Source organism: Gadus macrocephalus, chromosome 5, assembly GCF_031168955.1.
Source record: "Gadus macrocephalus chromosome 5, ASM3116895v1".
NCBI classification, from domain to species: domain Eukaryota; kingdom Metazoa; phylum Chordata; class Actinopteri; order Gadiformes; family Gadidae; genus Gadus; species Gadus macrocephalus.
In genome coordinates, this window is record NC_082386.1 from 22,031,804 (window position 1) to 22,059,567 (window position 27,764).

General features: G+C 39.9%; 2 protein-coding genes and 1 long non-coding RNA gene across 3 annotated transcripts in view; 2 read left to right on the top strand and 1 right to left on the bottom strand.

Annotated features, from left to right (window-relative positions):
* Window positions 1-1,698, bottom strand: part of foxn3 (forkhead box N3) — a 44,159-nt gene extending 42,461 nt beyond the window's left edge. The window contains exon 1 of the mRNA XM_060051286.1: window positions 1,677-1,698. Coding sequence (XP_059907269.1) covers window positions 1,677-1,698 — 22 coding nt within the window. The remainder of the gene's footprint in view (window positions 1-1,676) is intronic.
* An 8,327-nt stretch (window positions 1,699-10,025) lies between these two features.
* On the top strand, window positions 10,026-27,478 carry LOC132458324 (uncharacterized). Its single transcript, XM_060052919.1, has 10 exons — window positions 10,026-10,321; window positions 13,713-13,765; window positions 15,285-15,436; window positions 15,661-15,698; window positions 15,923-15,961; window positions 16,064-16,355; window positions 16,617-16,756; window positions 23,914-24,127; window positions 26,383-26,552; window positions 26,877-27,478. Exons 4-10 carry the CDS (start codon window positions 15,665-15,667, stop codon window positions 26,945-26,947), a joined length of 960 nt encoding a protein of 319 aa, XP_059908902.1. The 5' UTR covers window positions 10,026-10,321; window positions 13,713-13,765; window positions 15,285-15,436; window positions 15,661-15,664; the 3' UTR covers window positions 26,948-27,478.
* On the top strand, window positions 16,770-18,306 carry LOC132458325 (uncharacterized). Its single transcript, XR_009525890.1, has 2 exons — window positions 16,770-17,422; window positions 18,230-18,306. It is a non-coding gene; the product is annotated as an uncharacterized LOC132458325 (long non-coding RNA).
* Window positions 27,479-27,764: the final 286 nt, after the last annotated feature.

Consider the following 27,764-nt stretch of genomic DNA (forward strand, 5'->3'; position numbering starts at 1 on the left):
TGCAACCTCTAAAAACCACAACAAACAAAACACTTCTTTTGAACCTTCGTATATATGCTCTTCTCTTACCTATAGAACCCAAACCATGGAAAAACACATAGAGTTTGATGACTTCCAACGCCAAACACGCAACTTCTTCAATTTGATAAGAGCCAACCACCATCTTCAAAATGTTCAGCGAGGCCCCGAGGAGCTACCGGCCCCCAAGTTCCTGAAAAAAGTCAAAAATTGGCTCTCTCAAACCGTCAAACCTGCACTTCCTAAAGATGCAACAGCATTTATACTAAATGGAAACGCCGAAAACTGGCTCCAGACATCCCTCCAAGCCCTCGCGGAACATCACTCCGAGACAATTCTGGCCCTCAAAATCACCCTAACCCCTTTGTCAGAAGGGACTTGGGTGGAATCCTGGTTGAAAGCAAAAACCTGGATCAAAAAAGCATTCCCATATGTGGAGGAATCTCTTTTTGACTCCACAATGGATGACCTCAATGAATGGCATACGCTCCATTTCCAAAGAACAGAATCAACCCCACCACCCGCTAAACGACAAAGGATGCATGACTATCGCCCAACCCCCTGCACGATGGACCAACCTGACCCACAGGGCAGACCGGAAATATCCACCAACCCCGACAACCTCCTACTCTCCCCAGTCTTCGCCCCCCTTGGCCTGTCTAAAAATAAGGCCGCCCCAGCGACAACAGGACATCCCCCTCAACATACACCCTTGCTGCAGGTTTCTACAGCCACAGACAACTTGCAACCGGGGAGTTCTAAGCTTCTCTCTTCATCGGCCTTTGATCTACCCCCCTCCCCCCCTTTGGACCAATACACTTACCATGTACACAAAGGCGACAAACACACCAACTGGACCCTCCAACCAACCAGGAAATTCCTGGTTCTGGGGGATTCAAACATGGCACGCTTACCTGCAATCCTTGACGAATGGGTTCAAGTCGATTGTTTTCCGGGGGCCAACATTTCACATGCCACACACCTTCTTAAAAACAACACACCAACGTCGAGTGAGGTGGAAAGAGTGATCTTATCATTTGGAATAAATGATAAACAGCGAGGTAACCCTTCCCTCCTGGACAACTCTCTCAAAAAATTAATTCAGGTTTCTAAAGCAACCTTTCCAAACGCCAGAATTCACATACCAATCATTAATGCTTCGGAGGAACTGAGTTCCATACATAGACTCAATATTAGTAGATTAAATAACTTGATCAAACAGATCCCTCACCATATCCCCAGACTCAATAAGAGTCAATTCCACACAGCTGCGGACAACATTCATTGGTCCCCACAGACAGCTAATAAAATGTGGCAACACTGGCGCTCTTTTTTGGAGTAAGGGACCCAAAACCTGTTGGTGTTAATCGAACATCATTTGGACCCCCCCTACCACAGGACAAGTCAATCATCAATTTATCAGACACGTTCATTCCTCAACACCGACACATCAAATTGCTTCAGAAGGGCCTCTCTTTTGTCCCAACCCCACCCGTCAAAAACCAGAAACAGTCTTTCATGACACATCTCTCCAGTTATCACCGAAGACTTAAACTGCAATCCTATTTTGCAGACTCGGAACCCGGAGAATCACCCCCCTTTCACTCTAAATCGGACTGGGAACCAAACTCTTCGGCTTTGCCGGAGAAACTACTTACCCTCTTCCAGGAAGACCACCATGTTCTGCGTGGTCTACAACCAAAACAAGAAAAGGACAATTTATCGGAAATGGAAAAACAAGCTCTTTTAGAGCTACAACAAAACACCTCTATCGTTATAAAACCAGCGGATAAAGGCAGTTCGGTTGTAATAATGGACAGGTCAAAATATACAGAAGAAGCCTTGCGACAACTGCGCAACACCGACCATTACAAACCTTTAAATGCCCCCATTTACCAGGAAACAGCAACCCAAATACAGGAAATCCTGACGTCTATGGTCAAAAACAAGACCATCACAAAAAAAACAAAAAAAGTACCTACTCGGAGACGACACACCACGGAAAAGGCTATTCTACCTCCTACCGAAAATTCATAAAGCCCCAGAAACCTGGCCAATCCCCTTTGGATTTCCCCCAGGTAGACCAATCATATCGGATTGTGCCAGCGAAAGCTATGAAATAGCGGAATTTTTAGACTACTATCTCAACCCCCTGTCTACCCTCCACAACAGCTACCTTAAAGACACCTATGATTTTATCGACAAAATAAAAGCAATCTCTACGCAAGAGCCCTCCCTCATCTTTTCCATGGATGTGGAAAGCCTCTATACAAATATCGACTCCAACATGGGACTGAAGGCCGTCAAAATCCTAATGGATAAACATCCAGACCCACTTAGACCAGACCAGGCCATCCTCCAGTTGCTGGATATCAGCCTGACAAGAAACGACTTTGAGTTCAACAAAAAACACTACTTACAAGTTAAAGGCACTGCTATGGGCAAACGGTTTGCCCCGGCCTATGCCAATATCTACATGGCCACCTGGGAGGAAACAATCCTCCCAAAATGTTCTAAATTACCCACCCAATATTACCGGTACTTGGACGACATCTGGGGCATCTGGACCCACACCCAGACCGACTTCCAAGAGTTCACAAACACCTTGAACTCTCACCACCCCTCAATCAACCTAAAAGCCCTCACCAGCCCAACAACTATGGACTTCCTGGACGTGACAACCTTTAAAGGCCCAGATTTCGCTAACACGGGGAAATTAGACACTAAAGTCTTTTTTAAGCCTACAGATTCACATGCCCTACTCCACTACTCAAGCTTCCACCCCAAACATACTTTCAGCGGAATTTTAAAGTCACAAATCATCAGATACAATCGCATATGCTCCAGACCAGCTTTTTTAATGGTCGTCATGAAAAAAAACATAAGGGGTCACACTGTTGTTTTTGTCAAATAAAACATATGGGGCAACACTGTTGTTTTTTAATGGTCGTCATGAAAAAAAACATAAGGGGTAACACTGTTGTTTTTTTCAAATAAAACATAAGGGGTAACACTGTTGTTTTTGTCAAATAAAATATAAGGGGTAACACTTGTTTTTTATTGGTCGTGATGAAAAAAAACATAAGGGGTCACACTGTTGTTTTTGTCAAATAAAACATAAGGGGTAACACTGTTGTTTTTTATTGGTCGTCATGAAAAAAAACATAAGGGGTAACACTGTCTTTTTTTATTGGTCGTCATGAAAAAAAACATAAGGGAAATAATAGAAACACACACATACATTTTAATGTCATGTATATCCTCTTTATTGATGATTGATTATTGTGGATTGTCATCGCCTCAGTGGTGCAGTGGAGTGCACTCTGCCTAACCCCCTGGAGACCGGGGTTCAAGTCTGGTAGATGTCTTCTGTTGGAAGACTCTTATCTATATTTCATGTGAAATATAAAGACAAGTATAACCTTTGAGATGAAATTATTCGGTTTCTTGATGGTGCATTGTTAAGTTCGGAGGTTAATACTCTGAACAGCTCAAGTTCGGATCCCCGCAAAAACGATGACAGGGGTGCCACAGTCGTTATTTATTGGTCAACATGGAGATAACATGAGGGGTAACACTGTTGTTTTTTATTGGTCGTCATGAAAAAAACATAAGGGGTAACACTGTTGTTTTTTAATGGTCGTCATGAAAAAAAACATAAGGGGTAAGACTGTTGTTTTTTATTGGTCGTCATGAAAAAAAACATAAGGGAAATAATAGAAACACACACATACATTTTAATGTCATGTATATCCTCTTTATTGATGATTGATTATTGTGGATTGTCATCGCCTCAGTGGTGCAGTGGAGTGCACTCTGCCTAACCCCCTGGAGACCGGGGTTCAAGTCTGGTAGATGTCTTCTGTTGGAAGACTCTTATCTATATTTCATGTGAATTATAAAGACAAGTATAACCTTTGAGATGAATTTATTCGGTGTCTTGATGGTGCATTGTTAAGTTCGGAGGTTAAAACTCTGAACAGCTCAAGTGCAGATCCCCGCAAAAACGATGACAGGGGTGCCACAGTCGTTATTTATTGGTCAACATGGAGATAACATGAGGGGTAACACTGTTGTTTTTTATTGGTTGTCATGAAAAAAACATAAGGGGTAACACTGTTGTTTTTTAATGGTCGTCATGAAAAAAAACATAAGGGGTAACACTGTTGTTTTTTTCAAATAAAACATAAGGGGTAACACTGTTGTTTTTGTCAAATAAAACATAAGGGGTAACACTGTTGTTTTTTATTGGTCGTCATGAAAAAAAACATAAGGGGTAACACTGTTGTCTTTTTCAAATAAAACATAAGGGGTAACACTGTTGTTTTTCATTGGTCGTCATGAAAAAAAACATAAGGGGTAACACTGTTGTTTTTTATTGGTCGTCATGAAATAAAACATAAGGGGTAACACTGTTGTTTTTTATTGGTCGTCATGAAAAAAAACATAAGGGGTCACACTGTTGTTTTTGTCAAATAAAACATATGGGGTAACACTGTTGTTTTTTATTGGTCGTCATGAAAAAAAACATAAGGGGTAACACTGTTGTTTTTGTCAAATAAAACATAAGGGGTAACACTTGTTTTTTATTGGTCGTCATGAAAAAAAACATAAGGGGTAACACGTGTCTATTTCAAATAAAACATAAGGGGTAACACTGTTGTTTTTCATTGGTCGTCATGAAAAAAAACATAAGGGGTAACACTGTTGTTTTTTATTGGTCGTCATGAAAAAAAACATAAGGGGTAACACTGTTGTTTTTTATTGGTCGTCATAAAAAAAACATAAGGGGTAACACTGTTGTTTTTTATTGGTCGTCATGAAAAAAAACATAAGGGGTAACACTGTTGTTTTTTATTGGTCGTCATGAAAAAAAACATAAGGGGTAACACTGTTGTTTTTTATTGGTCGTCATGAAAAAAAACATAAGGGGTAACACTGTTGTTTTTTATTGGTCGTCATGAAAAAAAACATAAAGGGTAACACTGATGTCTTTGTCAAATAAAATATAAGGGGTAACACTGTTGTTTTTTATTGGTCGTCATGAAAAAAAACATAAGGGGTAACACTGTTGTCTTTTTCAAATAAAACATGAGGGGTAACACTGTTGTTTTTCATTGGTCGTCATGAAAAAAAACATAAGGGGTAACACTGTTGTTTTTGTCAAATAAAACATAAGGGGTAACACTTGTTTTTTATTGGTCGTCATGAAAAAAAACATAAGGGGTAACACTTGTCTATTTCAAATAAAACATAAGGGGTAACACTGTTGTTTTTCATTGGTCGTCATGAAAAAAAACATAAGGGGTAACACTGTTGTTTTTTATTGGTCGTCATGAAAAAAAACATAAGGGGTAACACTGTTGTTTTTTATTGGTCGTCATAAAAAAAAACATAAGGGGTAACACTGTTGTTTTTTATTGGTCGTCATGAAAAAAAACATAAGGGGTAACACTGTTGTTTTTTATTGGTCGTCATGAAAAAAAACATAAGGGGTAACACTGTTGTTTTTTATTGGTCGTCATGAAAAAAAACATAAAGGGTAACACTGATGTCTTTGTCAAATAAAATATAAGGGGTAACACTGTTGTTTTTTATTGGTCGTCATGAAAAAAAACATAAGGGGTAACACTGTTGTTTTTTATTGGTCGTCATGAAAAAAAACATAAGGGGTAACACTGTTGTTTTTTATTGGTCGTCATGAAAAAAAACATAAGGGGTAACACTGTTGTTTTTTATTGGTCGTCATGAAAAAAAACATAAGGGGTAACACTGTTGTTTTTTATTGGTCGTCATGAAAAAAAACATAAAGGGTAACACTGATGTCTTTGTCAAATAAAATATAAGGGGTAACACTGTTGTTTTTTATTGGTCGTCATGAAAAAAAACATAAGGGGTAACACTGTTGTTTTTTATTGGTCGTCATGAAAAAAAACATAAGGGGTAACACTGTTGTTTTTTATTGGTCGTCATGAAAAAAAACATAAGGGGTAACACTGTTGTTTTTTATTGGTCGTCCTGAAAAAAAACATAAGGGGTAACACTGTTGTTTTTTATTGGTCGTCATGAAAAAAAACATAAAGGGTAACACTGATGTCTTTGTCAAATAAAATATAAGGGGTAACACTGTTGTTTTTTATTGGTCGTCATGAAAAAAAACAGAAAGGGAATCACTGTCGTTTTATCAGATGAAACATGAGGGGTGACGCTGTCGTTTTTCTTTGGTCGTCTAAAAAAAACCTTAAGGGGTAACACTGTCGTTTTTCATTGGTCGTCATGAAAAATAACACAAGGAGCAACACTGTTGTTTTTTGGTCAAGAAAAAGAACACAAGGGGCATCACTGTTGTTGTTTTTTGGTCGTCATGAAAAAAAAACATAAGGGGTAACACTGTTGTTTTTCATCAGTCATCATGGGAAAAAAACATAAGGGGTAACACTGTCGTTTTTATCAAATAAAATATAAGGGGTAACACTGTCGTTTTTTATTGGTCGTCATGAAAAAAAACATAAGGGGAACACTGCTGTTTTTTATTGGTCGTCATGGAAAAAAAACATAAAGGATAACACTGTTGTCTTTGTCAAATAAAACATAAAGGGGTAACACTGTTGTTTTTTATTGGTCGTCAGGAAAAAAAACATAAATGGTAACACTGTCTTTGTCAAATAAAACATAAGGGGTAACACTGTTGTTTTTCATCAGTCATCATGGGAAAAAAACATAAGGGGTAACACTGTCGTTTTTATCAAATAAAATATAAGGGGTAACACTGTTGTTTTTTATTGGTCGTCATGAAAAAAAACATAAGGGGTAACACTGTTGTTTTTTTCAAATAAAACATAAGGGGTAACACTGATGTTTTTGTCAAATAAAACATAAGGGGTAACACTGTTGTTTTTTATTGGTCGTCATGAAAAAAAACATAAGGGGTAACACTGTTGTTTTTTATTGGTCGTCATGAAAAAAAACATAAGGGGTAACACTGTTGTTTTTTTCAAATAAAACATAAGGGGTGACACTGTTGTTTTTTATTGGTCGTGATGAAAAAAAACATAAGGGGTAACACTGTTGTTTTTTATTGGTCGTCATGAAAAAAAACATAAGGGGTAACACTGTCGTTTTTTATTGGTCGTCATGAAAAAAAACATAAGGGAAATAATAGAAACACACACATACATTTTAATGTCATGTATATCCTCTTTATTGATGATTGATTATTGTGGATTGTCATCGCCTCAGTGGTGCAGTGGAGTGCACTCTGCCTAACCCCCTGGAGACCGGGGTTCAAGTCTGGTAGATGTCTTCTGTTGGAAGACTCTTATCTATATTTCATGTGAAATATAAAGACAAGTATAACCATTGAGATGAATTTATTCGGTGTCTTTATGGTGCATTGTTAAGTTCGGAGGTTAATACTCTGAACAGCTCAAGTGCAGATCCCCGCAAAAACGATGACAGGGGTGCCACAGTCGTTATTTATTGGTCAACATGGAGATAACATGAGGGGTAACACTGTTGTTTTTTATTGGACGTCATGAAAAAAACATAAGGGGTAACACTGTTGTTTTCTAATGGTTGTCATGAAAAAAAACATAAGGGGTAACACTGTTGTTTTTTTCAAATAAAACATAAGGGGTAACACTGTTGTTTTTGTCAAATAAAACATAAGGGGTAACACTGTTGTTTTTTATTGGTCATCATGAAAAAAACATAAGGGTTAACACTGTTGTCTTTTTCAAATAAAACATAAGGGGTAACACTGTTGTTTTTCATTGGTCGTCATGAAAAAAAACATAAGGGGTAACACTGTTGTTTTTTATTGGTCGTCATGAAATAAAACATAAGGGGTAACACTGTTGTTTTTTATTGGTCGTCATGAAAAAAAACATAAGGGGTCACACTGTTGTTTTTGTCAAATAAAACATATGGGGTAACACTGTTGTTTTTTATTGGTCGTCATGAAAAAAAACATAAGGGGTAACACTGTTGTCTTTTTCAAATAAAACATGAGGGGTAACACTGTTGTTTTTCATTGGTCGTCATGAAAAAAAACATAAGGGGTAACACTGTTGTTTTTGTCAAATAAAACATAAGGGGTAACACTTGTTTTTTATTGGTCGTCATGAAAAAAAACATAAGGGGTAACACTTGTCTATTTCAAATAAAACATAAGGGGTAACACTGTTGTTTTTCATTGGTCGTCATGAAAAAAAACATAAGGGGTAACACTGTTGTTTTTTATTGGTCGTCATGAAAAAAAACATAAGGGGTAACACTGTTGTTTTTTATTGGTCGTGATGAAAAAAAACATAAGGGGTAACACTGTGGTTTTTTATTGGACGTCATGAAAAAAAACAGAAGGGGTCACACTTTTGTTTTTTTCTCATAAAATATAAGGGGTAACACTGTTGTTTTTTATTGGTCATCATGAAAAAAAACATAAGGGGTAACACTGTTGTTTTTTATTGGTCGTCATGAAAAAAAACATAAGGGGTAACACTGTTGTTTTTTATTGGTCGTCATGAAAAAAAACATAAGGGGTAACACTGTTGTTTTTTATTGGTCATCATGAAAAAAAACATAAGGGGTAAAACTGTTGTTTTTTATTGGTCGTCATGAAAAAAAACATAAGGGGTAACACTGTTGTTTTTTATTGGTCGTCATGAAAAAAAACATATGGGGTAACACTGTTGTTTTTTATTGGTCGTCATGAAAAAAAACATAAAGGGTAACACTGATGTCTTTGTCAAATAAAATATAAGGGGTAACACTGTTGTTTTTTATTGGTCGTCATGAAAAAAAACAGAAAGGGAATCACTGTCGTTTTATCAGATGAAACATGAGGGGTGACGCTGTCGTTTTTCTTTGGTCGTCTAAAAAAAACCTTAAGGGGTAACACTGTCGTTTTTCATTGGTCGTCATGAAAAAAACCATAAGGGCTAACACTGTTGTTTTTTATTGGTCGTCAAGAAAAATAACACAAGGAGCAACACTGTTGTTTTTTGGTCAAGAAAAAGAACACAAGGGGCATCACTGTTGTTGTTTTTTGGTCGTCATGAAAAAAAAACATAAGGGGTAACACTGTTGTTTTTCATCAGTCATCATGGGAAAAAAACATAAGGGGTAACACTGTCGTTTTTATCAAATAAAATATAAGGGGTAACACTGTCGTTTTTTATTGGTCGTCATGAAAAAAAACATAAGGGGAACACTGCTGTTTTTTATTGGTCGTCATGGAAAAAAACATAAAGGATAACACTGTTGTCTTTGTCAAATAAAACATAAGTGGTAACACTGTTGTTTTTCATCAGTCATCATGGGAAAAAAACATAAGGGGTAACACTGTCGTTTTTATCAAATAAAATATAAGGGGTAACACTGTCGTTTTTTATTGGTCGTCATGAAAAAAAACATAAGGGGAACACTGCTGTTTTTTATTGGTCGTCATGGAAAAAAACACAAAGGGTAACACTGTTGTCTTTGTCAAATAAAATATAAGGGGGTAACACTGTCGTTTTTCATTGGTCGTCATGAAAAAACCATAAGGGGTAACACTGTTGTTGTTTTTTGGTCGTCAAGAAAAAGTACACAAGGGGCATCACTGTTGTCGTTTTTTGGTCGTCATGAAAAAAAACCATAAGGAATTACACTGTTGTTTTTCATCAGTCATCATGGGAAAAAAACATAAGGGGTAACACTGTCGTTTTTATCAAATGAAACATGAGGGGTAACACTGTCGTCTTCATCAAATGAAACATAAGGGGTATTACTGTTTTTTATCGCGCATTTAATAGTCATTTTGTAGTTTATATAGCTTTTTATAGCTGCTAGGCTTAAAGAGTTCACCGTTCAAAGCGGGAGGTTTATTGCGGGGGAGGAGCCGCGGCGGCATTTAATTTCCGTTTGGTGCACCATGGAGTACTCGATTTGGAACAGCACTCGCATCTGAAAAAAAAAGTGAGTACGGATAGTACAATATACTACGGTATACTAGTATACTTCCTTTAAGTACACTCATGGAAGTACGGGTATTGGAACACGGCACTAGTACTGAAGGGAAATTCAAATTTAGCTGAAGTACTTAGGCCTATCCAAATAACGATTGCAAATGTTCAACGTCCTTCGAACGACCCCGTTGAACGGGAGCAGCTGCTAGTAATGTTTCCATCCTATCTGCATACTTTATCATGTAATTTGGTTGTTCTTCCTCCCCTAAAGCCAGAACGGAAAAGAAGTGAAAGGTGATGTGAAGAGATAAACGTCTGGGCAAGGTACACAGCAGTGGGGCCATAATCATTTTTAAGTAAGATACACATCTGATATCAGTGGGGGCTGGTGATCATAAATGTTGGTGGGGCACAGTAATAGACAGGGGGTCTGGGGTCCCCCCCATAAATCTTTTGGAATTTAATAGATTTGGTTTCCTGTATTCTGGTGCATTTTGGCCACTACCTATTTACCTACTATTCATTCAGACTCATAGCCTACATCCTGACTTGCAGGGCCTGGATAAGCTTACACCGCACTGCTATTTGACCCATTGTTGTTATTCTGATATTGAGACAAATCATGATCACTGTCCTATAGCGTCCATTTTTTGTGAGTCTCAATGTCTACTTCAAATACAGTTAGAAATATGGGACAGTTGCTTCATTTTGTTTATATGCTACAGGCCAAAAGACTAAATTAATATGTAACTTACTTGCTCCTTTTAAGTATAACATTGCTTTGGGAGTCCAATTCCTCCACTGAAAAGGGTGGAAAGTGCTTACAACTCTCTGCTAGTTAGCGATCTATCTCCTCTCTACATTAGTAGTTGAGGTGCGCGAATGCTGCTGAGGGAGGTAGCCTATTTGATTAATTCGCTGAATTGTCCAATCATGTGGTGATAACAAAAAAGAAAAGCGATACCATTGGCCTGAGGCGCACACTGCTGCGACCCGAGGGGACATTTTCTTGCGCCAATGAAAAGCTGTCTTAATAGACAGCAAAACGTTAGCGAGCTTACATTGACTTCAACGTGGCCGGGGCCCCTGACTTGGAGGAGGGCTCTATTTCAAATGACCAACAACAAGCCTAGCCCAAATTATTGACGTTCAGCTGCATTTAAATAGTTGCTGGCAGTGACAAGTACGTCACACAATTAAACGAGTATAAACGCTATGTATTTTTGTTGATTTATAATAGGGTGTAATAGGACAAAACTGAAGTTTGAAAAATAAATGTTTTACTTAGAATTACATGCAATTGCACAATTCTAATTCTATACTCCAAAATTACACTTATTTACTAATTTGTTATGAATGAAGGAATAAATATAACCTTGTCTTGCTTTTCCATTTTATGTTCTTGCATATCGAATTGCAGAGGAAGGTACATAGGTGGAAAGACAAGCTAGTGATTAAAACTCATTGACATCTCAACAAATCAAATAAGAAAGTCTGCTTATTATTTTGTTACGAGCAGTGCGGGAATGACAAGACGGGAGACCAGGTTCAAAGCAGTTCCCAACTCTCGTGCCCCATACACCGCACCTAGAGAGTTGCCTTCATTTAACACGCAACACACACGAAACACACAGCATATCACCCAGACCCAAAACTCTCAGTGGTGGTGAGACCCCCCCAGGATCCATTGCAGCACCCGTACACGGCGACCAAGGCTTAGTGGTGGATTTAATGATTCGTTTCCGTGACCCAGTTCGCGTGATTCTGTTCGCCACGAGGAGTCGTTCGCGAATCGTTCGTTCGTTGGTTCGTTCAGTCGAGTTTCCGGTAGCACTAACTCCACTGAGTCTGACTGACTCAGCTGAGAACCGTGCAATGGGGTCCATTCCATGATGCGATTTACCGCTACCGGAAACCAAGCTGAACGAACATACGATTCGTGAACGACTACTCCCAGTTTCCGGTGAATCGATTCACCTGAAACTCGACTGAACGTGGAGGAGTCGTTCGCAATACAGCCTAGTTTCCGCCCCGGTAACGGTGAACCGCATCATGGAATGCACGCCATTGCACGGTTCTCAGCTGAGTCAGTCAGACTCAGGGGAGTTAGTGCTACCGGAAACTCGTTTGTTCGTTCAGTCGAGTTTCCGGTGAATGGAATGGTGAACGAGACGACCGAACGAACGAGAGAGGCGAACCGGTTCGGTTCGTTCGTCCTAAAGACTCGTTCATTCGAACCGGTTCGCCAACAAACGAGCCAACACTACCAAGGCTGTGATCGCCACAATATTATCAGCATGATAATAGTGCCAGAAATGGAAAACCAAGACCCTAGACAATGTGTTTTAGGTGGTACCATTAAAGGGATATTTCCTGAAGATACGTTAGTGTATCAGGGCTTTGACTTCGAACTTCGTGATTCGAATATAATTCGAATATCAAAAAAATAAATCAAAATTCGAACGAATATTAGGCAGCCCTTAATATTCGAACCTGTTATGGGCAGGCCAAGAGGGAGAGACGTCGGAGAACCCATGCAGTCTATTCATAATATTGTAATGACCACAGAAGAGGCAGTGAATGAAGTATTGATTAGACAGCGATTTATTAGAAACATAATAAACCGTTGGAACACGCAAGACCGGTAACCATAGCAACGCCTGTAAACAAACCTCGCAAAGCCCAATTCAGGGCTGAATCCGAATACTCATACTTATAGTATGCATTTTGTAGTACGCCACAAATATAGCGCGTCCGAATGCTCAGTGTGCATTGTGTAGTACGGAAAACGTTTCCGAATGCGTACTACCGCCACAGTATACAACGGTAGGTCACTACGTTACCAGACTACGAGTCCGGTAACGGACGAAGAAGAGATGGCTGACCCGACACTACCAACAGCGGCTTAGAAAGACGTAATAGAAAGCGGCGAAAAAAAGACATTAAAAAGAGTAAAAAAGTAAAGTAAGTAATTAAGTAAAAAGAGAAAATTTTAATTTAATAGCAACGATGACAAGACGGAAAACAGGTAACTTATCAAGGTAATTTTGCCGGCATCTGAGGGGAGACACGTCATCTCCAAACATCCGGTGGAGTTACGGCGGTGTTCGGAAGAGTTCAGAGGCGTTCTACGCATAGCTGTAGACCGTTCTAGGCAGTAGACACTGAACATAAATAGTATGTACTAAGTATTCGGATTCAGCCCAGGTATTACTGAAGGCATTTAATGGTCAAAATATTATTAATAAATATTCGAATATATTCTAATACTAATATTAATAAACAAACGAACTTCGAATATGATTTTTGGCCAAAAGTCAAAGCCCTATAGTGTATAAGTGTATAAGTACAAGCATTTTCTAGGACCCAAGGTTTTTTTGTCTGTTTTTGACTTAACGACTATCAAAGTGACCTTACCATTCCTTCCCTGCAGAGAACCCTATGCTCACTCTCACGGTTAGTGATTAAGCAGTAGGATTTGCAGACAAGAGCATTTGAATTGAATGAAGCACATCCAAGAATATCAGGTGCCTTTAAGTATACTCATGGAAGTACGGGTATTGGAACACGGCACTAGTACTGAAGGGAAATTCAAATTGAGCTGAAGTACTTGGGCCTATCAAAATAACGATTGCAAATGTTCAACGTCCTTCGAACGTCCCCGTTGAACGGGAGCAGCTGCTAGTAATGTTTCCATCCTATCTGCATACTTTATCATTTAATTTGGTTGTTCTTCCTCCCCTAAAGCCAGAACGGAAAAGAAGTGAAAGGTGATGTGAAGAGATAAACGTCTGGGCAAGGTACACAGCAGTGGGGCCATAATCATTTTTAAGTAAGATACACATCTGATGTGTATGTATAATAGTTGATTAATAGTTGGCAGATATATTCAAGTGAATATTTCACGGAGGGGCGGCGCCCTAGTGCCCTCTATTGACCCACCGCCACTGTCTGATATCTTGTTTACTCATGAGTGTAATAGGACAAAACTGAAGTTTGAAAAATAAATGTATTACTTAGAATTACATGCAATTGGACAATTCTAATTCTATACTCCAAAATGATACTTATTTACTAATTTGTTATGAATGAAGGAATAAATATAACCATGTCTTGCTTTTCCATTTTATGTTCTTGCATATCGAATTGCAGAGGAAGGTACATAGGTGGAAAGACAAGCTAGTAATTAAAACTCATTGACATCTCAACAAATCAAATAAGAAAGTCTGCTTATTATTTTGTTACGAGCAGTGCGGGCATGACAAGACGGGAGACCAGGTTCAAAGCAGTTCCCAACTCTCGTGCCCCATACACCGCACCTAGAGAGTTGCCTTCATTTAACACGCAACACACACGAAACACACAGCATATCACCCAGACCCAAAACTCTCAGTGGTGGTGTCGCTTCCCCCGACCCCCCCAGGATCCATTGCAGCACCCGTACACGGGGACCAAGGCTGTGATCGCCACAATATTATCAGCATGATAATAGTGCCAGAAATGGAAAACCAAGACCCTAGACCAGGGATGGGCAACTTTCATGATAAAGAGGGCGACATTTTTCATCATAACCATCGGAGGGCCACATGACTGCACACTTCAACTAAACGTGAGCTGAGAGAAGCTACACAATTTTGAATTTGGTAGATATGATTTCCTGTATTCTGGTGCATTTTGGGGATGGCCACTACCTAAAAAATCATCCAGAATCATAACCTATGTATGGTATGTTAATTGAACCAACATACATTCATTTCATGTTTTCCATGCTCAAACAGCCACATGAATGGTCAGTATTTTTATCAGTGCAAAGGGCTCACATACATCATCATTCAATGAAGTCAAAAAACTGAAAAACAGTGGCCCAACATTAAGTGCAACAACTCAATGAACTCAAACCCAACAAGCAGTTGTAGTAGTTGTAGTGGCGACTTAAGTGGATATCTTTAATGACTGATATCGCTTCTAAGCAAACTAGACGCATGGGTTTGCCTTCGAATTCTATGAATTCTTCTCATCTTTCTTGACCGAGTTTTCTGTAACTCGATCAATTATTATTATTATTTTTATTTTTATTCTTTTTATTATGTGCGGGCCTGACTGAGTGAGGATGCGGGCCGCACTGAGTGAGGATGCGGGCCGCCAGTTGCCCATCCCTGCCCTAGACAATGTGTTTTAGGTGGTACCATTAAAGGGATATTTCCTGAAGATACGTTAGTGTATAAGTGTATAAGTACAAGCATTTCTAGGACCCAAGGTTTTTTTGTCTGTTTTTGCCTTAAAGACTATCAAAGTGACCTTACGATTCCTTCCCTGCAGAGAACCCTATGCTCACTCTCACGGTTAGTGATTAAGCAGTAGGATTTGCAGACAAGAGCATTTGCATTGAATGAAGCAAATCCAAGAATATCAGGTGCTGGTCCTCGATACAGACCCTTCATTCACAGCAGAAGGACCTGCCGACTCCAACGGTGAGTACCATCTTCAAGTCAGAGAGAGATAACTATTTTAGGATTGTATAGTTTAGCTTTGTAATGGTAGACTCCTCATTGTTGGACTCCTGGGATTAATGTCATGTGTTTATTACTTGTAGCTCCGTCTCAAATTATATATTCCTTTGCAATTTTAACAGAACGTTAATATGAATGATTGTATACCACACAGCTGGCATTATCTTGGCATGTTGTTTTTCCAGAACCATGGGGTCAAGTTATCTCATCTGCAGTTTCATCGGTGGGTTTTCCACACAGCACTACAGTATTTATCATTATCCAGTTCATTACATTATATTATATAATTAATGATAACTAACCCTAACCTTCGACAGCAGACCTCCTTTATTTAGGTGACCTGTGTAAGATTCCTATAATAGATGCACAGATATATGCTAGTAAATATTAGCTGATAATAGTTTAAATATTTATTTAGTTAATTAAATAGTATTTTCTCATCCCCAGTTGTTGTGGTCTTCCTGTGGAAGTCACCTGGATTCTCAGGTATGTGCCCCATTTAGAGGCTGATGAAAGGTTATCCACAGGCAATTATTTCAACAACTAGACCAACTTGACCAACTAGTCACCTATTCACTCTCCATTAAGCTGCATCCCGCATTAACGTGGCGTTGAGTGGCACGGCTATTCAGTCTTCAACCTACCCGAACGAAGGGCAGGCTGACTACGCCATTGATGGGGACAGCGGCCCTCAGTGGAATCACTACAGCTGCACCTCTACCAACTATCAGGTCGAAAGATGGTGGAGGCTGGAGCTGCCTGGTGTGTACAGGGTGTCAGAGATCGAGGTCACCAATAGGTTTGACAGAAGGCACTACTTCAGCGACGTGGAAATATTAATCGGAAATTCACTGGCGAACAATGGCAACGACAATCCAAGGTGAATCACTGGCGTCACCTACCCTACTATCACTCAATACTGCTAGACTCCCAGCCAAAACATTCCGGGTTTGATCCCTAATGACCTCGACCTGCTGCTAAATGTCTTAGGTGTAAATGACGAAATAGCATACAATATTATACTCCCAGAAAACACAACCAATGCTCTGCTCAAGTCCACCTGGGCACACACCAGGTACTGGCCTGGCATCTGGCCTCTTTAACCAGACTACTGTATCTTCTCTCTGTCTATTTTCCTCAGGTGTGCCATCATCAACGATGACCCACGCTGCTTGACTCAGACTGTCAGGTGTTGGGGAATGGAAGGACGGTTTATCAACTTCTACAGGTCTTCTGATGTAACAGTTCCTTTGCAGTTGTGTGAGGTCAAAGTGTACGGAGGTAGGAACCCAGTCCATCATTACATGATCATCAAAAGAGGATGGGTCCCAATATATATTGATCAAAAAATATTTATGCATTGAAATAACGTATCTGGATTTGAATTTCAACGTAATCAACGTGAAGTTCTTGACATTGAATCTTTGATTTAGAATTTTTAACATTGAAAAATAAAGCTGAATAGGAGTTCAATTCAAATCCAAATACGTTATTTCAATGCATAAATATTCAGTGCTTAGAGTTCAATGGCTTTTTATTTTCAAAATCCGATGGCACAGATTTACTTCCATAGCAGTGACTCAAACATTTTGTGGTTCAGAGGGCATATCGGTTTCCACCATAGGTTTCTACAGGAAAAAAATCTGTGTGGGGGAATCTAGAGAGGTATGGAAGCGCGCAATAATTTGCAGCGTCAGAATTCTGAGAATTTAGTCAGCATTTCAGATTTCTCAGAATTCTCTGACACTGCAAATTAAAGCGCTACTACCAGCAAACTACTTTCAGCGTGACTGGAGAGAACTTCCTTAAATTAACCTTTAATGCTATATTTGCATGAACGCTATTGTGTGAATTAGTTTGGTTCTCTTTCATGGAAGCCGGAAGTGGGAGATTCCTGGGGCTTGCCCCATGAATTCAACCCATGCACACGCTCACACGCCACACTTCGTATTTCTCACGCAGAGAAATTACCAGGATGGCGCCCACCAATATGGGCCGCTATTTAACAGTGTTACAGGTAGGAATCAAATGTGTTTCCCGTACGTAGGGTAGGCCTAATCATGCCTTCTTTTTGAGACAATGTTTTGCGGAATTTCAAAATCGTCCGGGATTTTATTAAAGCCTCATACATGTTCACATTGAATTTGTGTTGCGTTTCTCTGGGTCGTTCACAAACTAGCACCTACTCAGTTCTGTTCGCTTTGCATTGGTGGAAGTGAGTAGGGGGAGTGGTTAAGTAGAGCCTTCAGATTGGACGGTTTGACTTACTCAGTTCCATCGTGTTTTGTATTTATCATTTTACCATTATTGTTTTATAGGGACAAACATTAACAAATTTCTCCTACAGGTGATTGATAAAGTTCTATCTAGACTATTGAACAGAAAGAAAGTGTTTTTTCTGAATGTTAGTATTAAGGGCCAATAATGCTTACTATCATACGTTAGTTACCATGTCTGTGGACAAATTTATATTTAGTCACATGTAAATACAAAAAAACAAATTGACTTATGATGGTGTAGCCATGCATGTTGTTTTATTGTTAATAGGTAAATTCGTTTTTTATTGAAAATACTTTGTATAGATGAATTATCCCCAAACTTCGTAACACCTTTGAACTAAACATGACTTAACATGGTAAGAGTGTAACGTTTCAACTGAGTTCCTTGGTAGAACCTACTCACAGTAAAAGTGAAAAACACTTTTCTTATCTATTGTTATTATTATATTGTTCAAAATGTACACATTTATTAAAGAAATATATAGCGTATAAAAAGTGGCTGGTAAAAAAGATGAGTGGCTGGTAGATTTTTAAATCTACCTGCCACAGTGGCTGGTGGGCAAAAAAGTTAATTTCCATCCCTGGCAAGCACGCAGGCGTACTTGCGCAATAGTGCCTTCACAAGCTCTCATTCCACACCGTACGAGACAGCTAACTCACTGGTAGCGTGAAGCTGTCTCTGCATCTCAGACATCGCTTCCGCAGGCAACTCTGGCCCCCTTTTCGATGCGTCCGATCAGCTGCGTTTTTGGGGATAAAATAAGAGCGATGACATGACTCGCTCTTATTTTATCCCCAAAAATATATTTTTTTTTAAATATGTTTATTGAAGTTTTCAGTTTTTAGAACAGAGAGAGCATACAAACACATATAACATACAGAACAAAGCACATCAAAATTAGCAGCCGCAGTCCATGGTCAAAACATAAATATTAAGTAAAAAGATCAGAAGTTTTGTCAAGTGAATGTCAGAGTACAATAAAAAAGAAAAATACACATATCCATACATATGCATAGTAAAGCACTATAGAGCAGCCTACCCATTAAAGAATCTTAGTACAGGGTCCCAAATCTTATCAAACACATCTCCTCTATCATCGTTATAGTATCTCAGTCGCTCCAAATGCAGTGTGTTAGACATTTCTCCTAACCACAGGTCGTATGTAGGCACAGAGTCCAACTTCCACACACGTAATATCAATTTCTTGGCAAGCACCATCCCAAATTCAATAGCCTTCTTCTCGTATTTATTAATAAAATACAAGGGACTTGTAGCTCCCAGAATTGCCACAAGTGGGTCAGGTTCCAAACGTTTCCCAAAAGCCTCAGAGAAGCATTGAAAAACTTTTCCAATATGAATGGAGTTTGCTACATAACCAAAATGAGTGTGCTAAATTACCTATCATGGACTTACATTGATTACAGACAGGTGAGACATTAGGGTAAAATTTGTTTAGCTTCTCCAGGGAATAATAAAGTCTGTGGACTGTTTTAAACTGTATAAGATTGTGTCTAACATTAACTGAACATCTGTGCACATTCCGCAAACATTCATCCCAAATATCATCACTCGGTTCCAAATGTAACTCATCTGCCCATGCCTGCTTACGCTCCTCGGTACCCAGCAAAGCTCCCTTATGAAGAATTTTGTAAAAGAAGGAAACCGCCCCGCGAGTAGCCGGGTCAAATTTATTCATTGTCTCAAGAGTTTCGTGCTTATTCAGGCTCTGATAGTTCGTTACATTTTTACGAATAAAGTCTCTAATTTGTAAATATCTGAAAAAGCTTGAGGTAGAAATATTATAAGCAGTTTGTAGCTGTCTAAATGTGGCAAAACTTCCTTCAATATACAAATCATTTATGTTAACAATACCCTTTTGTTTCCAGTCAAAGAAAGCTGCATCGTTAATGCCTGGTATAAAAGAATGATTATTACAAATGGGAGTGTCAGTATACATTTTTGGAGCCTTAATATAAGATTTTATCTGCGTATAGTGCCATGAATTACAAGGCTGTTACTATAGCATGACTTCTTGACTGTGGTGGGGCTATTAAGCAGTGCCAGCAAGGAAGACTTTTTGCAAAGCAGCCGTTCTATGCGTAGCCACGCTGGGCATGAATCTGAAATAGAGGGGGGGCCCCTTCTCCACCAAGCAAGCATAGACAGATGAGTAGCCCAATAGTACATTTAAAAATTTGGTAAAGCAAAGCCACCAACATTCTTTGCTTTACATAAATGTTTTTTAGAAATTCTAACGGCTTTGTAGTTCCAGATAAATGATACAATAATGGAATCTAGTTGCTTAAAGTTAGACAAAGAAAAAGATGGAGGAAACGCGGCAGTACAATCATCTTAATAGCATTAATCTTCCCTACGAACGAAATAGGAAGAGTCTTCCAGAAATTAATTCCCTGCTTAAGCTGTTAAATTTTGCTGTTCCAGTTCTTTCGTAAGAGGTCCTCAGATTTTTTCGTAACAATAACACCAAGATATGAAAAATGCTCATAAGGCATTTTTAAAGGGAGTGGACAATAAATACGTCATATTAACCTCCTTGGACACTGGCATTAACTCACTTTTGTCCCAGTTAACAGAGAATCCAGAGAGTTTGCCGAAACTGCTAATTAGAGTCAAGAGGGCAGGTATTGATGTTTCAGGACGAGATATAAACAAAAGAATGTCATCTGCATACAACTAACCTCATCTCATGTATCTCAACGGGGGATATTAATTGACTTTGTCTGACACTGGCAGCAAGCGGCTCAATAATTATTGAAAATAAAAAAGGGGAGAGAGGGCACCCCTGACGGGTCCAACGATTGATTGCAAAAGGGCATGAAATGTTTTGATTGGTGATAACAGAGGCAGTTGGGTGTGAATAAATGATCTCAATCCACTTCATAAAGGAGGGTCCAAAACCAAATTTTTCAAGTGTGATCAACATATAAGGCCACTCCACCTGATCAAACGCACGTTGTGCGTCCAGAAAGATTACTACAGCCTCCTCTGTGTGCTCCGTGTACAACACATGAAATAAACGACGCAAGTTAAAATACATATGTCTCCCTGGCATGAAACCTGATTGGTCAGGATGAATAATGGAACATATGTGCTCCTTTAATCTGTTAGCTAAGACTTTACCCAGGATTTTGGTTTCTATAGGCAATAGTGAAATGGGGCGGTATGATGAGACCAAGTTAGGGTCACGGCCTGGCTTGGGTATAAGTGAAATGTTGGCTTTATATAAGGTGGGAGGTAACCTTGAGTTCAACATTGAGTAATTAAGCATACGTAATAAGAGAGGCGATAATTTAGAGCTCAATTTTTTGAAAAATTCTATACTGAAGCCATCTGGCCCAGCTGCCTTATTGTTGGGAAGGGAGGAGATCACTTCCATTATTTCTTTTGAATTAATTTCTTTATCTAGTGAAAGAGATGATTCTGCTGATAGTTTAGGTAGGTCCAGATTTTCAAAAAATGTTTCCATCTCGTCAGTATCAGGTTCACCTTGTGACTGATAGACACGTTCATAAAAACCAGCAAAACATTTATACATTTTTTCAGGGTCTTTCCAGAGAGTGCCATCATCTGACTTAATAGAGTGTATGGCTCTGGAAGCCTGAGTTTGCCTAACCCTTAAACGGGATCGCAACCTATGGGGCTTGTCGCCAAATTAAAAAAAAATATAAAAAAAATAAATATATATATACTGTATATTATAATATAATAATAATAATAATTTTTAATGTATAATTTATAATAATAATTTATTATTATTATCATCACACCGTTGGTCTCCCACCATATGCGCTGTCATCAGCACAAATGATCTGTCCCTAAAAGTTAAAATCCACCCACCCCCCCTGGCTTTTTTTAACAACTCGACCACTGCTTGTACGCAAATGCTCAAGTCCAGGGGTGTCATCCAAGGATTTCTTTACCATCAGGTTGATGGCATGAGCTATGCAGACAGCTTGTTTTAAATGCAGCTCCCTGCCACATGCAAGCATGTTCGAAGCTGCATCAGTAACAAGACAAGTCACCTTGTTCCTGATGCCCCACTCCTCCATAATGGCACCCTTAGCTTCAGCCAAGTTTGTGGTCTGTATGGCTCTGTGGGAAATGCTGAACCCCAAGCAGTGTGGTATTCAGCACACCATCTGCAATAAAGTGGCAGGTGACTGCAAGATAGGCCTCCATATTCATGGATGTCCACATATCTGAAGTTAGGCTGACTGCAGTAGCCTGCTGAACAAGGGCCTTGGCCTCCCTTTTGCCTTGGTGGTAGCGTTCCTCCACCATGGCCTTTAAAGCCTGAGAAATCAAGAACACTTTTTAGCATGACATTTAAAGAGATATATAATGTAGGTTAATGAATGATAACATAATAAATACCTGTCTGGTGGAAAGAACATATGAAGGGTCAAGTAATTTTAATTCAGGGCCAGCCCCCTGAATCCCTGGCCATTGACCACAGTGAAAGGCTGGCAATCCTTCACCACCTCCACTTCCTGGAAGCTGGGCAAAAGAGACAAAACCAGGGAACAAGCAGTAACCTAATGGAATAGCCCACATCCATTAAAAAAATGGCAAACACCAAAACACACCTGTGCAAGTCCCAGCAGGTGGTGAGGGTGTCGCCTCTTTCTCATGAAGGGCAAGGAAATGCCTCAACATGGAAGATGTATTGTTATTATAACCAAGACGCTTGTTACAGATTAGGCATTTCACCTATACATACAAAAACAACCAATACAAAATAAAACATTAAAAAACATTATGCTACTAATAGCAGTATGAATAGGCAAAACTTATTGGGGGAAATTAGATCAAAATGCTCCCAAACAGGCAAAAACCTTATATTTTTAGCAAACTCCATTATGACTAATGAACCTGATATGTTGCTTGATACTATTGATGATGCAATGATCAATGCAAACTGTCTCCAACTACTGACAATATCCCAGAAATTCGAAAACATATATGAGACATCTTTATAGTCGAAACGATTCTGGTGCCTTAATTTGAGACCATTTAACTTATTTTTATCGTGCTGATTTAAGATATTCTGTCTTGTTTTAAACTTTTTTGGCTAGTTATTCAAATAACGTCAAGGTATTAATTCTTAAAGTCAGCTCAAGAGAATAAAATGCTTATTTTAAAAGCCTTTTTGATAGTTATTAATCTTATTTCAAGATATTAATTCTAATAGTCAGCTAATTGAGAGACTAAATTTCTTATTTTAAGTTACTCTGTCTTAAATAAATACGATTGCATTGCTTGAAGTAAGCTCAGTTTGCTAAAATTCTAGCCTATTTGTCTAGTTTTAAGATACATTATTATTTTCCAGCGGCAACACTTTTATGCTATTTTTAACAATTCTAATGTAGTACATTTTTCTTACCCCATTGGCAGATTTCTTTCACACACACGCGTGCTGTGTGTGTGTGTGAGCTGCAGGCTGCTTGGCGTGCATGTCTGTGCGTGCGTGCGCTGTGTTTATGCAGTGTCTTGTGCTGCCTTTGTCTTGAAGCGTCAGCATGCGCACGCGTGCTCGTGAGCGTGTGTATACGGTGTGTATGTGCGTGCATGCGGTGTATGTGTGTGTGTTGGTGCGTGCTGTGTGTGTGTGTGTGTGTGTGTGAGCTACAGGCTGCGCACTGACCAACTTGAGTATCTTGTCTGACAGGCCTGCTATTATATAGTAGTAAGATGTATGCACCGGCAGTATTTTAAGACGCTTTGGGTAAAAGCATCCAGCAAAGTAAAATCTACATACAGTGTTTTCAACCTGTGGTACGGTGGAACATGAGGGTACTGCATGTAGTACGCATACCACTGGTGGTACACGAGGGTATTGCAGGTGGTACTTGGGATGTTATTCATGAAATCGACAAATGTACAATGATGCAAAAAATGATCTTGATAATATACAATTAATTATAAATATTCATTAAATAAAGAATTATGGTTTGTTATTGTTGAAAATAAAAGTATTTCTTTGCGAGTTGCTATGAACAGTCTAATTTTTGTATTGTAAGGTTTTCCATTGACATTTTGTGCTGCTTTGTGTTTGCTGGATAAACAAAGGGAGCATAAGAGGTAGACATATAGTGCTGAGAGTAGATCTCCCTCGACAACGTCATTTGTTTCCCCAGAGCCTGCTGCACCCTCCATGAGCATTCAGGAGACTGGGAGGAACATCACTCTGGTGGGGACGCGGCTGTGCTGGTCAGACGCCCTGCTCTACTGCAGAGACTCTCACTTGGACCTGCTGAGCCTCAGGGGCCCAGAAGACCAGGAGATGGTTGATGAGCTGGTGGCTCTTGCCCCCTTCCCACTAACCAGCCACCTCTGGGTGGGCCTGCGCAGGTACTGGCCAGGCCTCAGTTTCTATCAGGCAATCAGAATCCGCTTTATTGGCCAGGTTGGCGTAAACAAACAAGGAATTTGACTTTGGTTAACCCTTTGCTCTCAAAGTACAACACTCATTTAACCTATTGTTTTAAAAAAAAAAAGAACAGTACGAACACTGTTAAGTTTAATAATAATAATAATAATAATACATTTTATTTATAATGCACTTTATATTCAAGAATCTCAAAGTGCTTCAGAGAAAAAAACAAACAAAAAAACTATTAAAAGGGGAACCTCAAAGAAAGTTTAGCTAAATGCTCTTTTAAAGAGATGGGTTTTGAGGTTCCGTTTAAAAAGAGCTGTAGTCTGTGGAGCCCTCAGGTGGTCAGGGAGGGCGTTCCATAGTCTAGGGGCAGCAGCAGAAAAGGCCCGATCACCCATGGTGCACAGCTTCGTATGTCGGGTTTGGAGGGTGTGAGTGGATCCTGAACGGAGTGTACGTGAGTTTGTCGGGGGGGTGAGGAGTTCCTGAAGGTAGAGGGGGGCAAGTCCGTGAAGGCACTGGTGGGTGAGGAGGGAGACCTTGTACTCAATTCTGAGTGGGACAGGGAGCCAGTGCAGTGATTTCAGGATGGGGGTGATGTGGTCATGCTTGCGCACCCTCATCAGGACCCTGGCAGCACTGTTTTGAATGTATTGGAGCCTCTGGATGCTCTTGCCAGGGATCCCAATGAGGAGTGCATTGCAGTAGTCCAACCTGGAGGAGACAAAGGCATGGACGAGCTTCTCTGCATCAGCCAGGGTGAGTGATTGGCGGAGTTTGGCGTATAACAGTTTACAGTATAACAATGCAATAGAATTTAGCAAGACAAGAATATACAATAACAATTTAAGAGAGGGAAGAAATTGTGCAATATCCGTACAGTCAGAGATTAAGATTTAAATATAAATATATATACGGTCAGAGATTTAAATATAAATATAGTGCAAGGCAGTTCAGTGCATTGGCAATATATTAATAACAATATTGGAATTGAAGAATTTTAATATACATGAGGTAGATGAGCAGAACAGTGTTGATAGACTTTGTTCAGTGAAAGGGTGGGGGCTATTTCTGAGCGTTCAACAGAGTGACTGCTTGGGGAAAGAAACGCTTTATGTCGGCTTGTTTTGGCAAACTGTGCCCTGTATCACCTACCAGAGGGAAGGAGGTTGAACAGTTCGTGGCCAGGATGTGAGGGAGATTTTTGCTGCTCTTTTCTTGACCCTGGACTGGTACAGGTCCTGGATGGTGGGGAGGTCAGCTTCATTGATCCTCTCTGCAGTCCTTATTGTCTGTTGCAGTCTGGCCCTGTCCAGTTTGGTGGATGACCCAAACCAGACAGTGATGGAGGTGCAGATGACAGATTGAATGATGGCTGAGTAGAAGGTGGTAAGCAGCTCTTTAGGCAGATTAAACTTCCTTAGTTCCTTAGTTTTCGCAGGAAGTAAAACACGGCCTCCTTAGTTGTCGCAGGAAGTAAAGCCTCTGCTGGGCCTCTTTCTGGACAGTCAATGTTGGGACATCATTTAAGGTCCTGTGAAATGGTTGATCCCTGGAACCTAAAGGACTTCTGTCCAAGTCCACTGTCATCTCCACAGTCTTGTTGTGGTTTAACACCAGGTGGTGCTGACTGCACCATTGGAACAGCTGTTCCGCCTCCTGTCTGTAAGCAGACTCATCACCATCCTGGATCAAACCAATGACAGTGTTGTCTTCTGCAAACTTCAGGAGTTTTACAGACGGGTTCTTTGAGGTGCAGTCATTGGTGTAGATGGAGAAGAGCAGCGGGGAGAGGACTCACCCCTGTGGGGCACCAGTGCTGATGGACCGGGTATTGGATGATATGCTTCCCAGTCTGACATGCTGCTGCCTGTCAATCAGGAAGCTGATGATCCACTGACAGGTGGTGAGAGCCACTGCCAACTGAGTAAGCTTCTGATGTAGGAGTTCAGGGATGATGGTGTTGAATGTCCAGCTGAAGTCCACAAACAGGATCCTGGCATACGTCCCAGGGTAGTTAAGGTGGTGCAGTATGTATTGCAGTCCCATTTGACAGCATCATCCGCCAACCTGTTTGCCCTATATAAAAACTGCAGGGGGTTATGGCCTATCAAGTCCTTTTTGATCTGTGAATCACTTTGTCTTGTGAAATACAAAAGCTAAATATTTGGCCACATTATTCTTCCTTCCAACCAGGTAACTCTTTCATTTATTTTAATGTTGGTAGGTCCCTTTCAGGAAGTTCCTGGTTTTGGATGTCCGGTGACCCGATGGACTTCACCCAATGGGACGATGGCTCACACCATTCCAGCCCCTGTGGGGGCGTGTCCAGTGTGGAACCTTCCACATGGAGGCAACGCTCTTGTGAAGAACATCTGAACTTCATCTGTTTCACAGGTCGGTGTCCAGCCTATAGAGCCTTTACCAGCCTATAAAGCCAAATATACATACAATTTCTGCAAAGGCATGCACCAGATTGCATGTTCTACCTGCACAATTGAGTCTCAGATAAAATCTTGATGAAGAATCTCCATTTTCAGCCTACTTTTAAACATTTACAAACAGCTGGAAATAGTAGGGAGGATCAAGCTTCCTGTTTGGGAAAATAAAGGTCCTCATAAGTACGATGGTCAAACTAGGAGTGTGAATGAGTGAAATGAGCTGTTGGTCTTTTTCCGCCACTTTCATTAACCTTCTTATATTATATTTCTATTTCCACAGGTCAGACAGAAGGAGTGAACAAGTTGCGCTTCTACAGTTCCACAAGAGAGAATCAAACTCGCTGCACCTAACACGGCCTCACTGGGGAACATAGCTGCTGATTCTGACAACGTTCTTAGTAGTAAAGCTTCTGAATGCTGTAGCTAAGAGTGTCTGTGGTAGCTGGCTTGTTCTGCATTTTGTCATTATGGTCATTGTGACAGGCCACATTTTTGATAGCATAGCATATAGGATACATTTACTTCAATATATAATCAATGAACTGATTTATGAACGGATGTAGTTGTCTCATGCATCTATCCTTTTATTCAAAATGTGGAGATTGTGACTTGAAGATGGTATCAAAAGACTAGATAAAATATCTGTTGGCTTGTATCTGTGTCTGGCTTAACTGTTTACAAACTGTAGGGTTTTCCCTTCAACTTTGATTAATAAGGTTGTATTGAGGGAATTGAAGAGTTATATTTATTTATCGATTCGGATGTTCAAATAAGTTCAAACACAGAACTGTGTGAAGTGTAACGCATGTTTTTTTATATTTATATTTATTAATGCTGTCAGTTAAACGCGTTATTAACGGCATTAACGCAAACCAATTTTAACTGCGTTTTTTTTAATTAAATATTTTAATTGCTTGGCAGCACTAATATATATATATATATATATCTCCAGACAGCCCTGCGACACATGGCCAGTCAAGGCAGCAGCCTCTGGTCTCCAGGATGGAGGGGGGAGGGGGAAAGGTCGGGGCCCCCAGACTGGGGACTGGTGTGGGCCGGCTGCAGAGCCGCGGGGACGGCAGCTCGAGTCCGAGGAGCCCGTAGGCGTAGGGAGCAGCTGGTGCCTGGGTGGTGGGTGAAGTTGGACCTTGACCGTGATACAGCGGTT

What these genes read in the sequence shown, in the direction of transcription:
- LOC132458324 (XM_060052919.1), top strand. Translation starts at nt 15,665, where the DNA reads ATGGGGTCAAGTTATCTCATCTGCAGTTTCATCG. An exon ending in AATGGCAACGACAATCCAAG is followed by an intron (nt 16,356 to 16,616) that starts GTGAATCACTGG and finishes TATTTTCCTCAG; the next exon opens with GTGTGCCATCATCAACGATG. An exon ending in GAACTTCATCTGTTTCACAG is followed by an intron (nt 26,553 to 26,876) that starts GTCGGTGTCCAG and finishes CTATTTCCACAG; the next exon opens with GTCAGACAGAAGGAGTGAAC.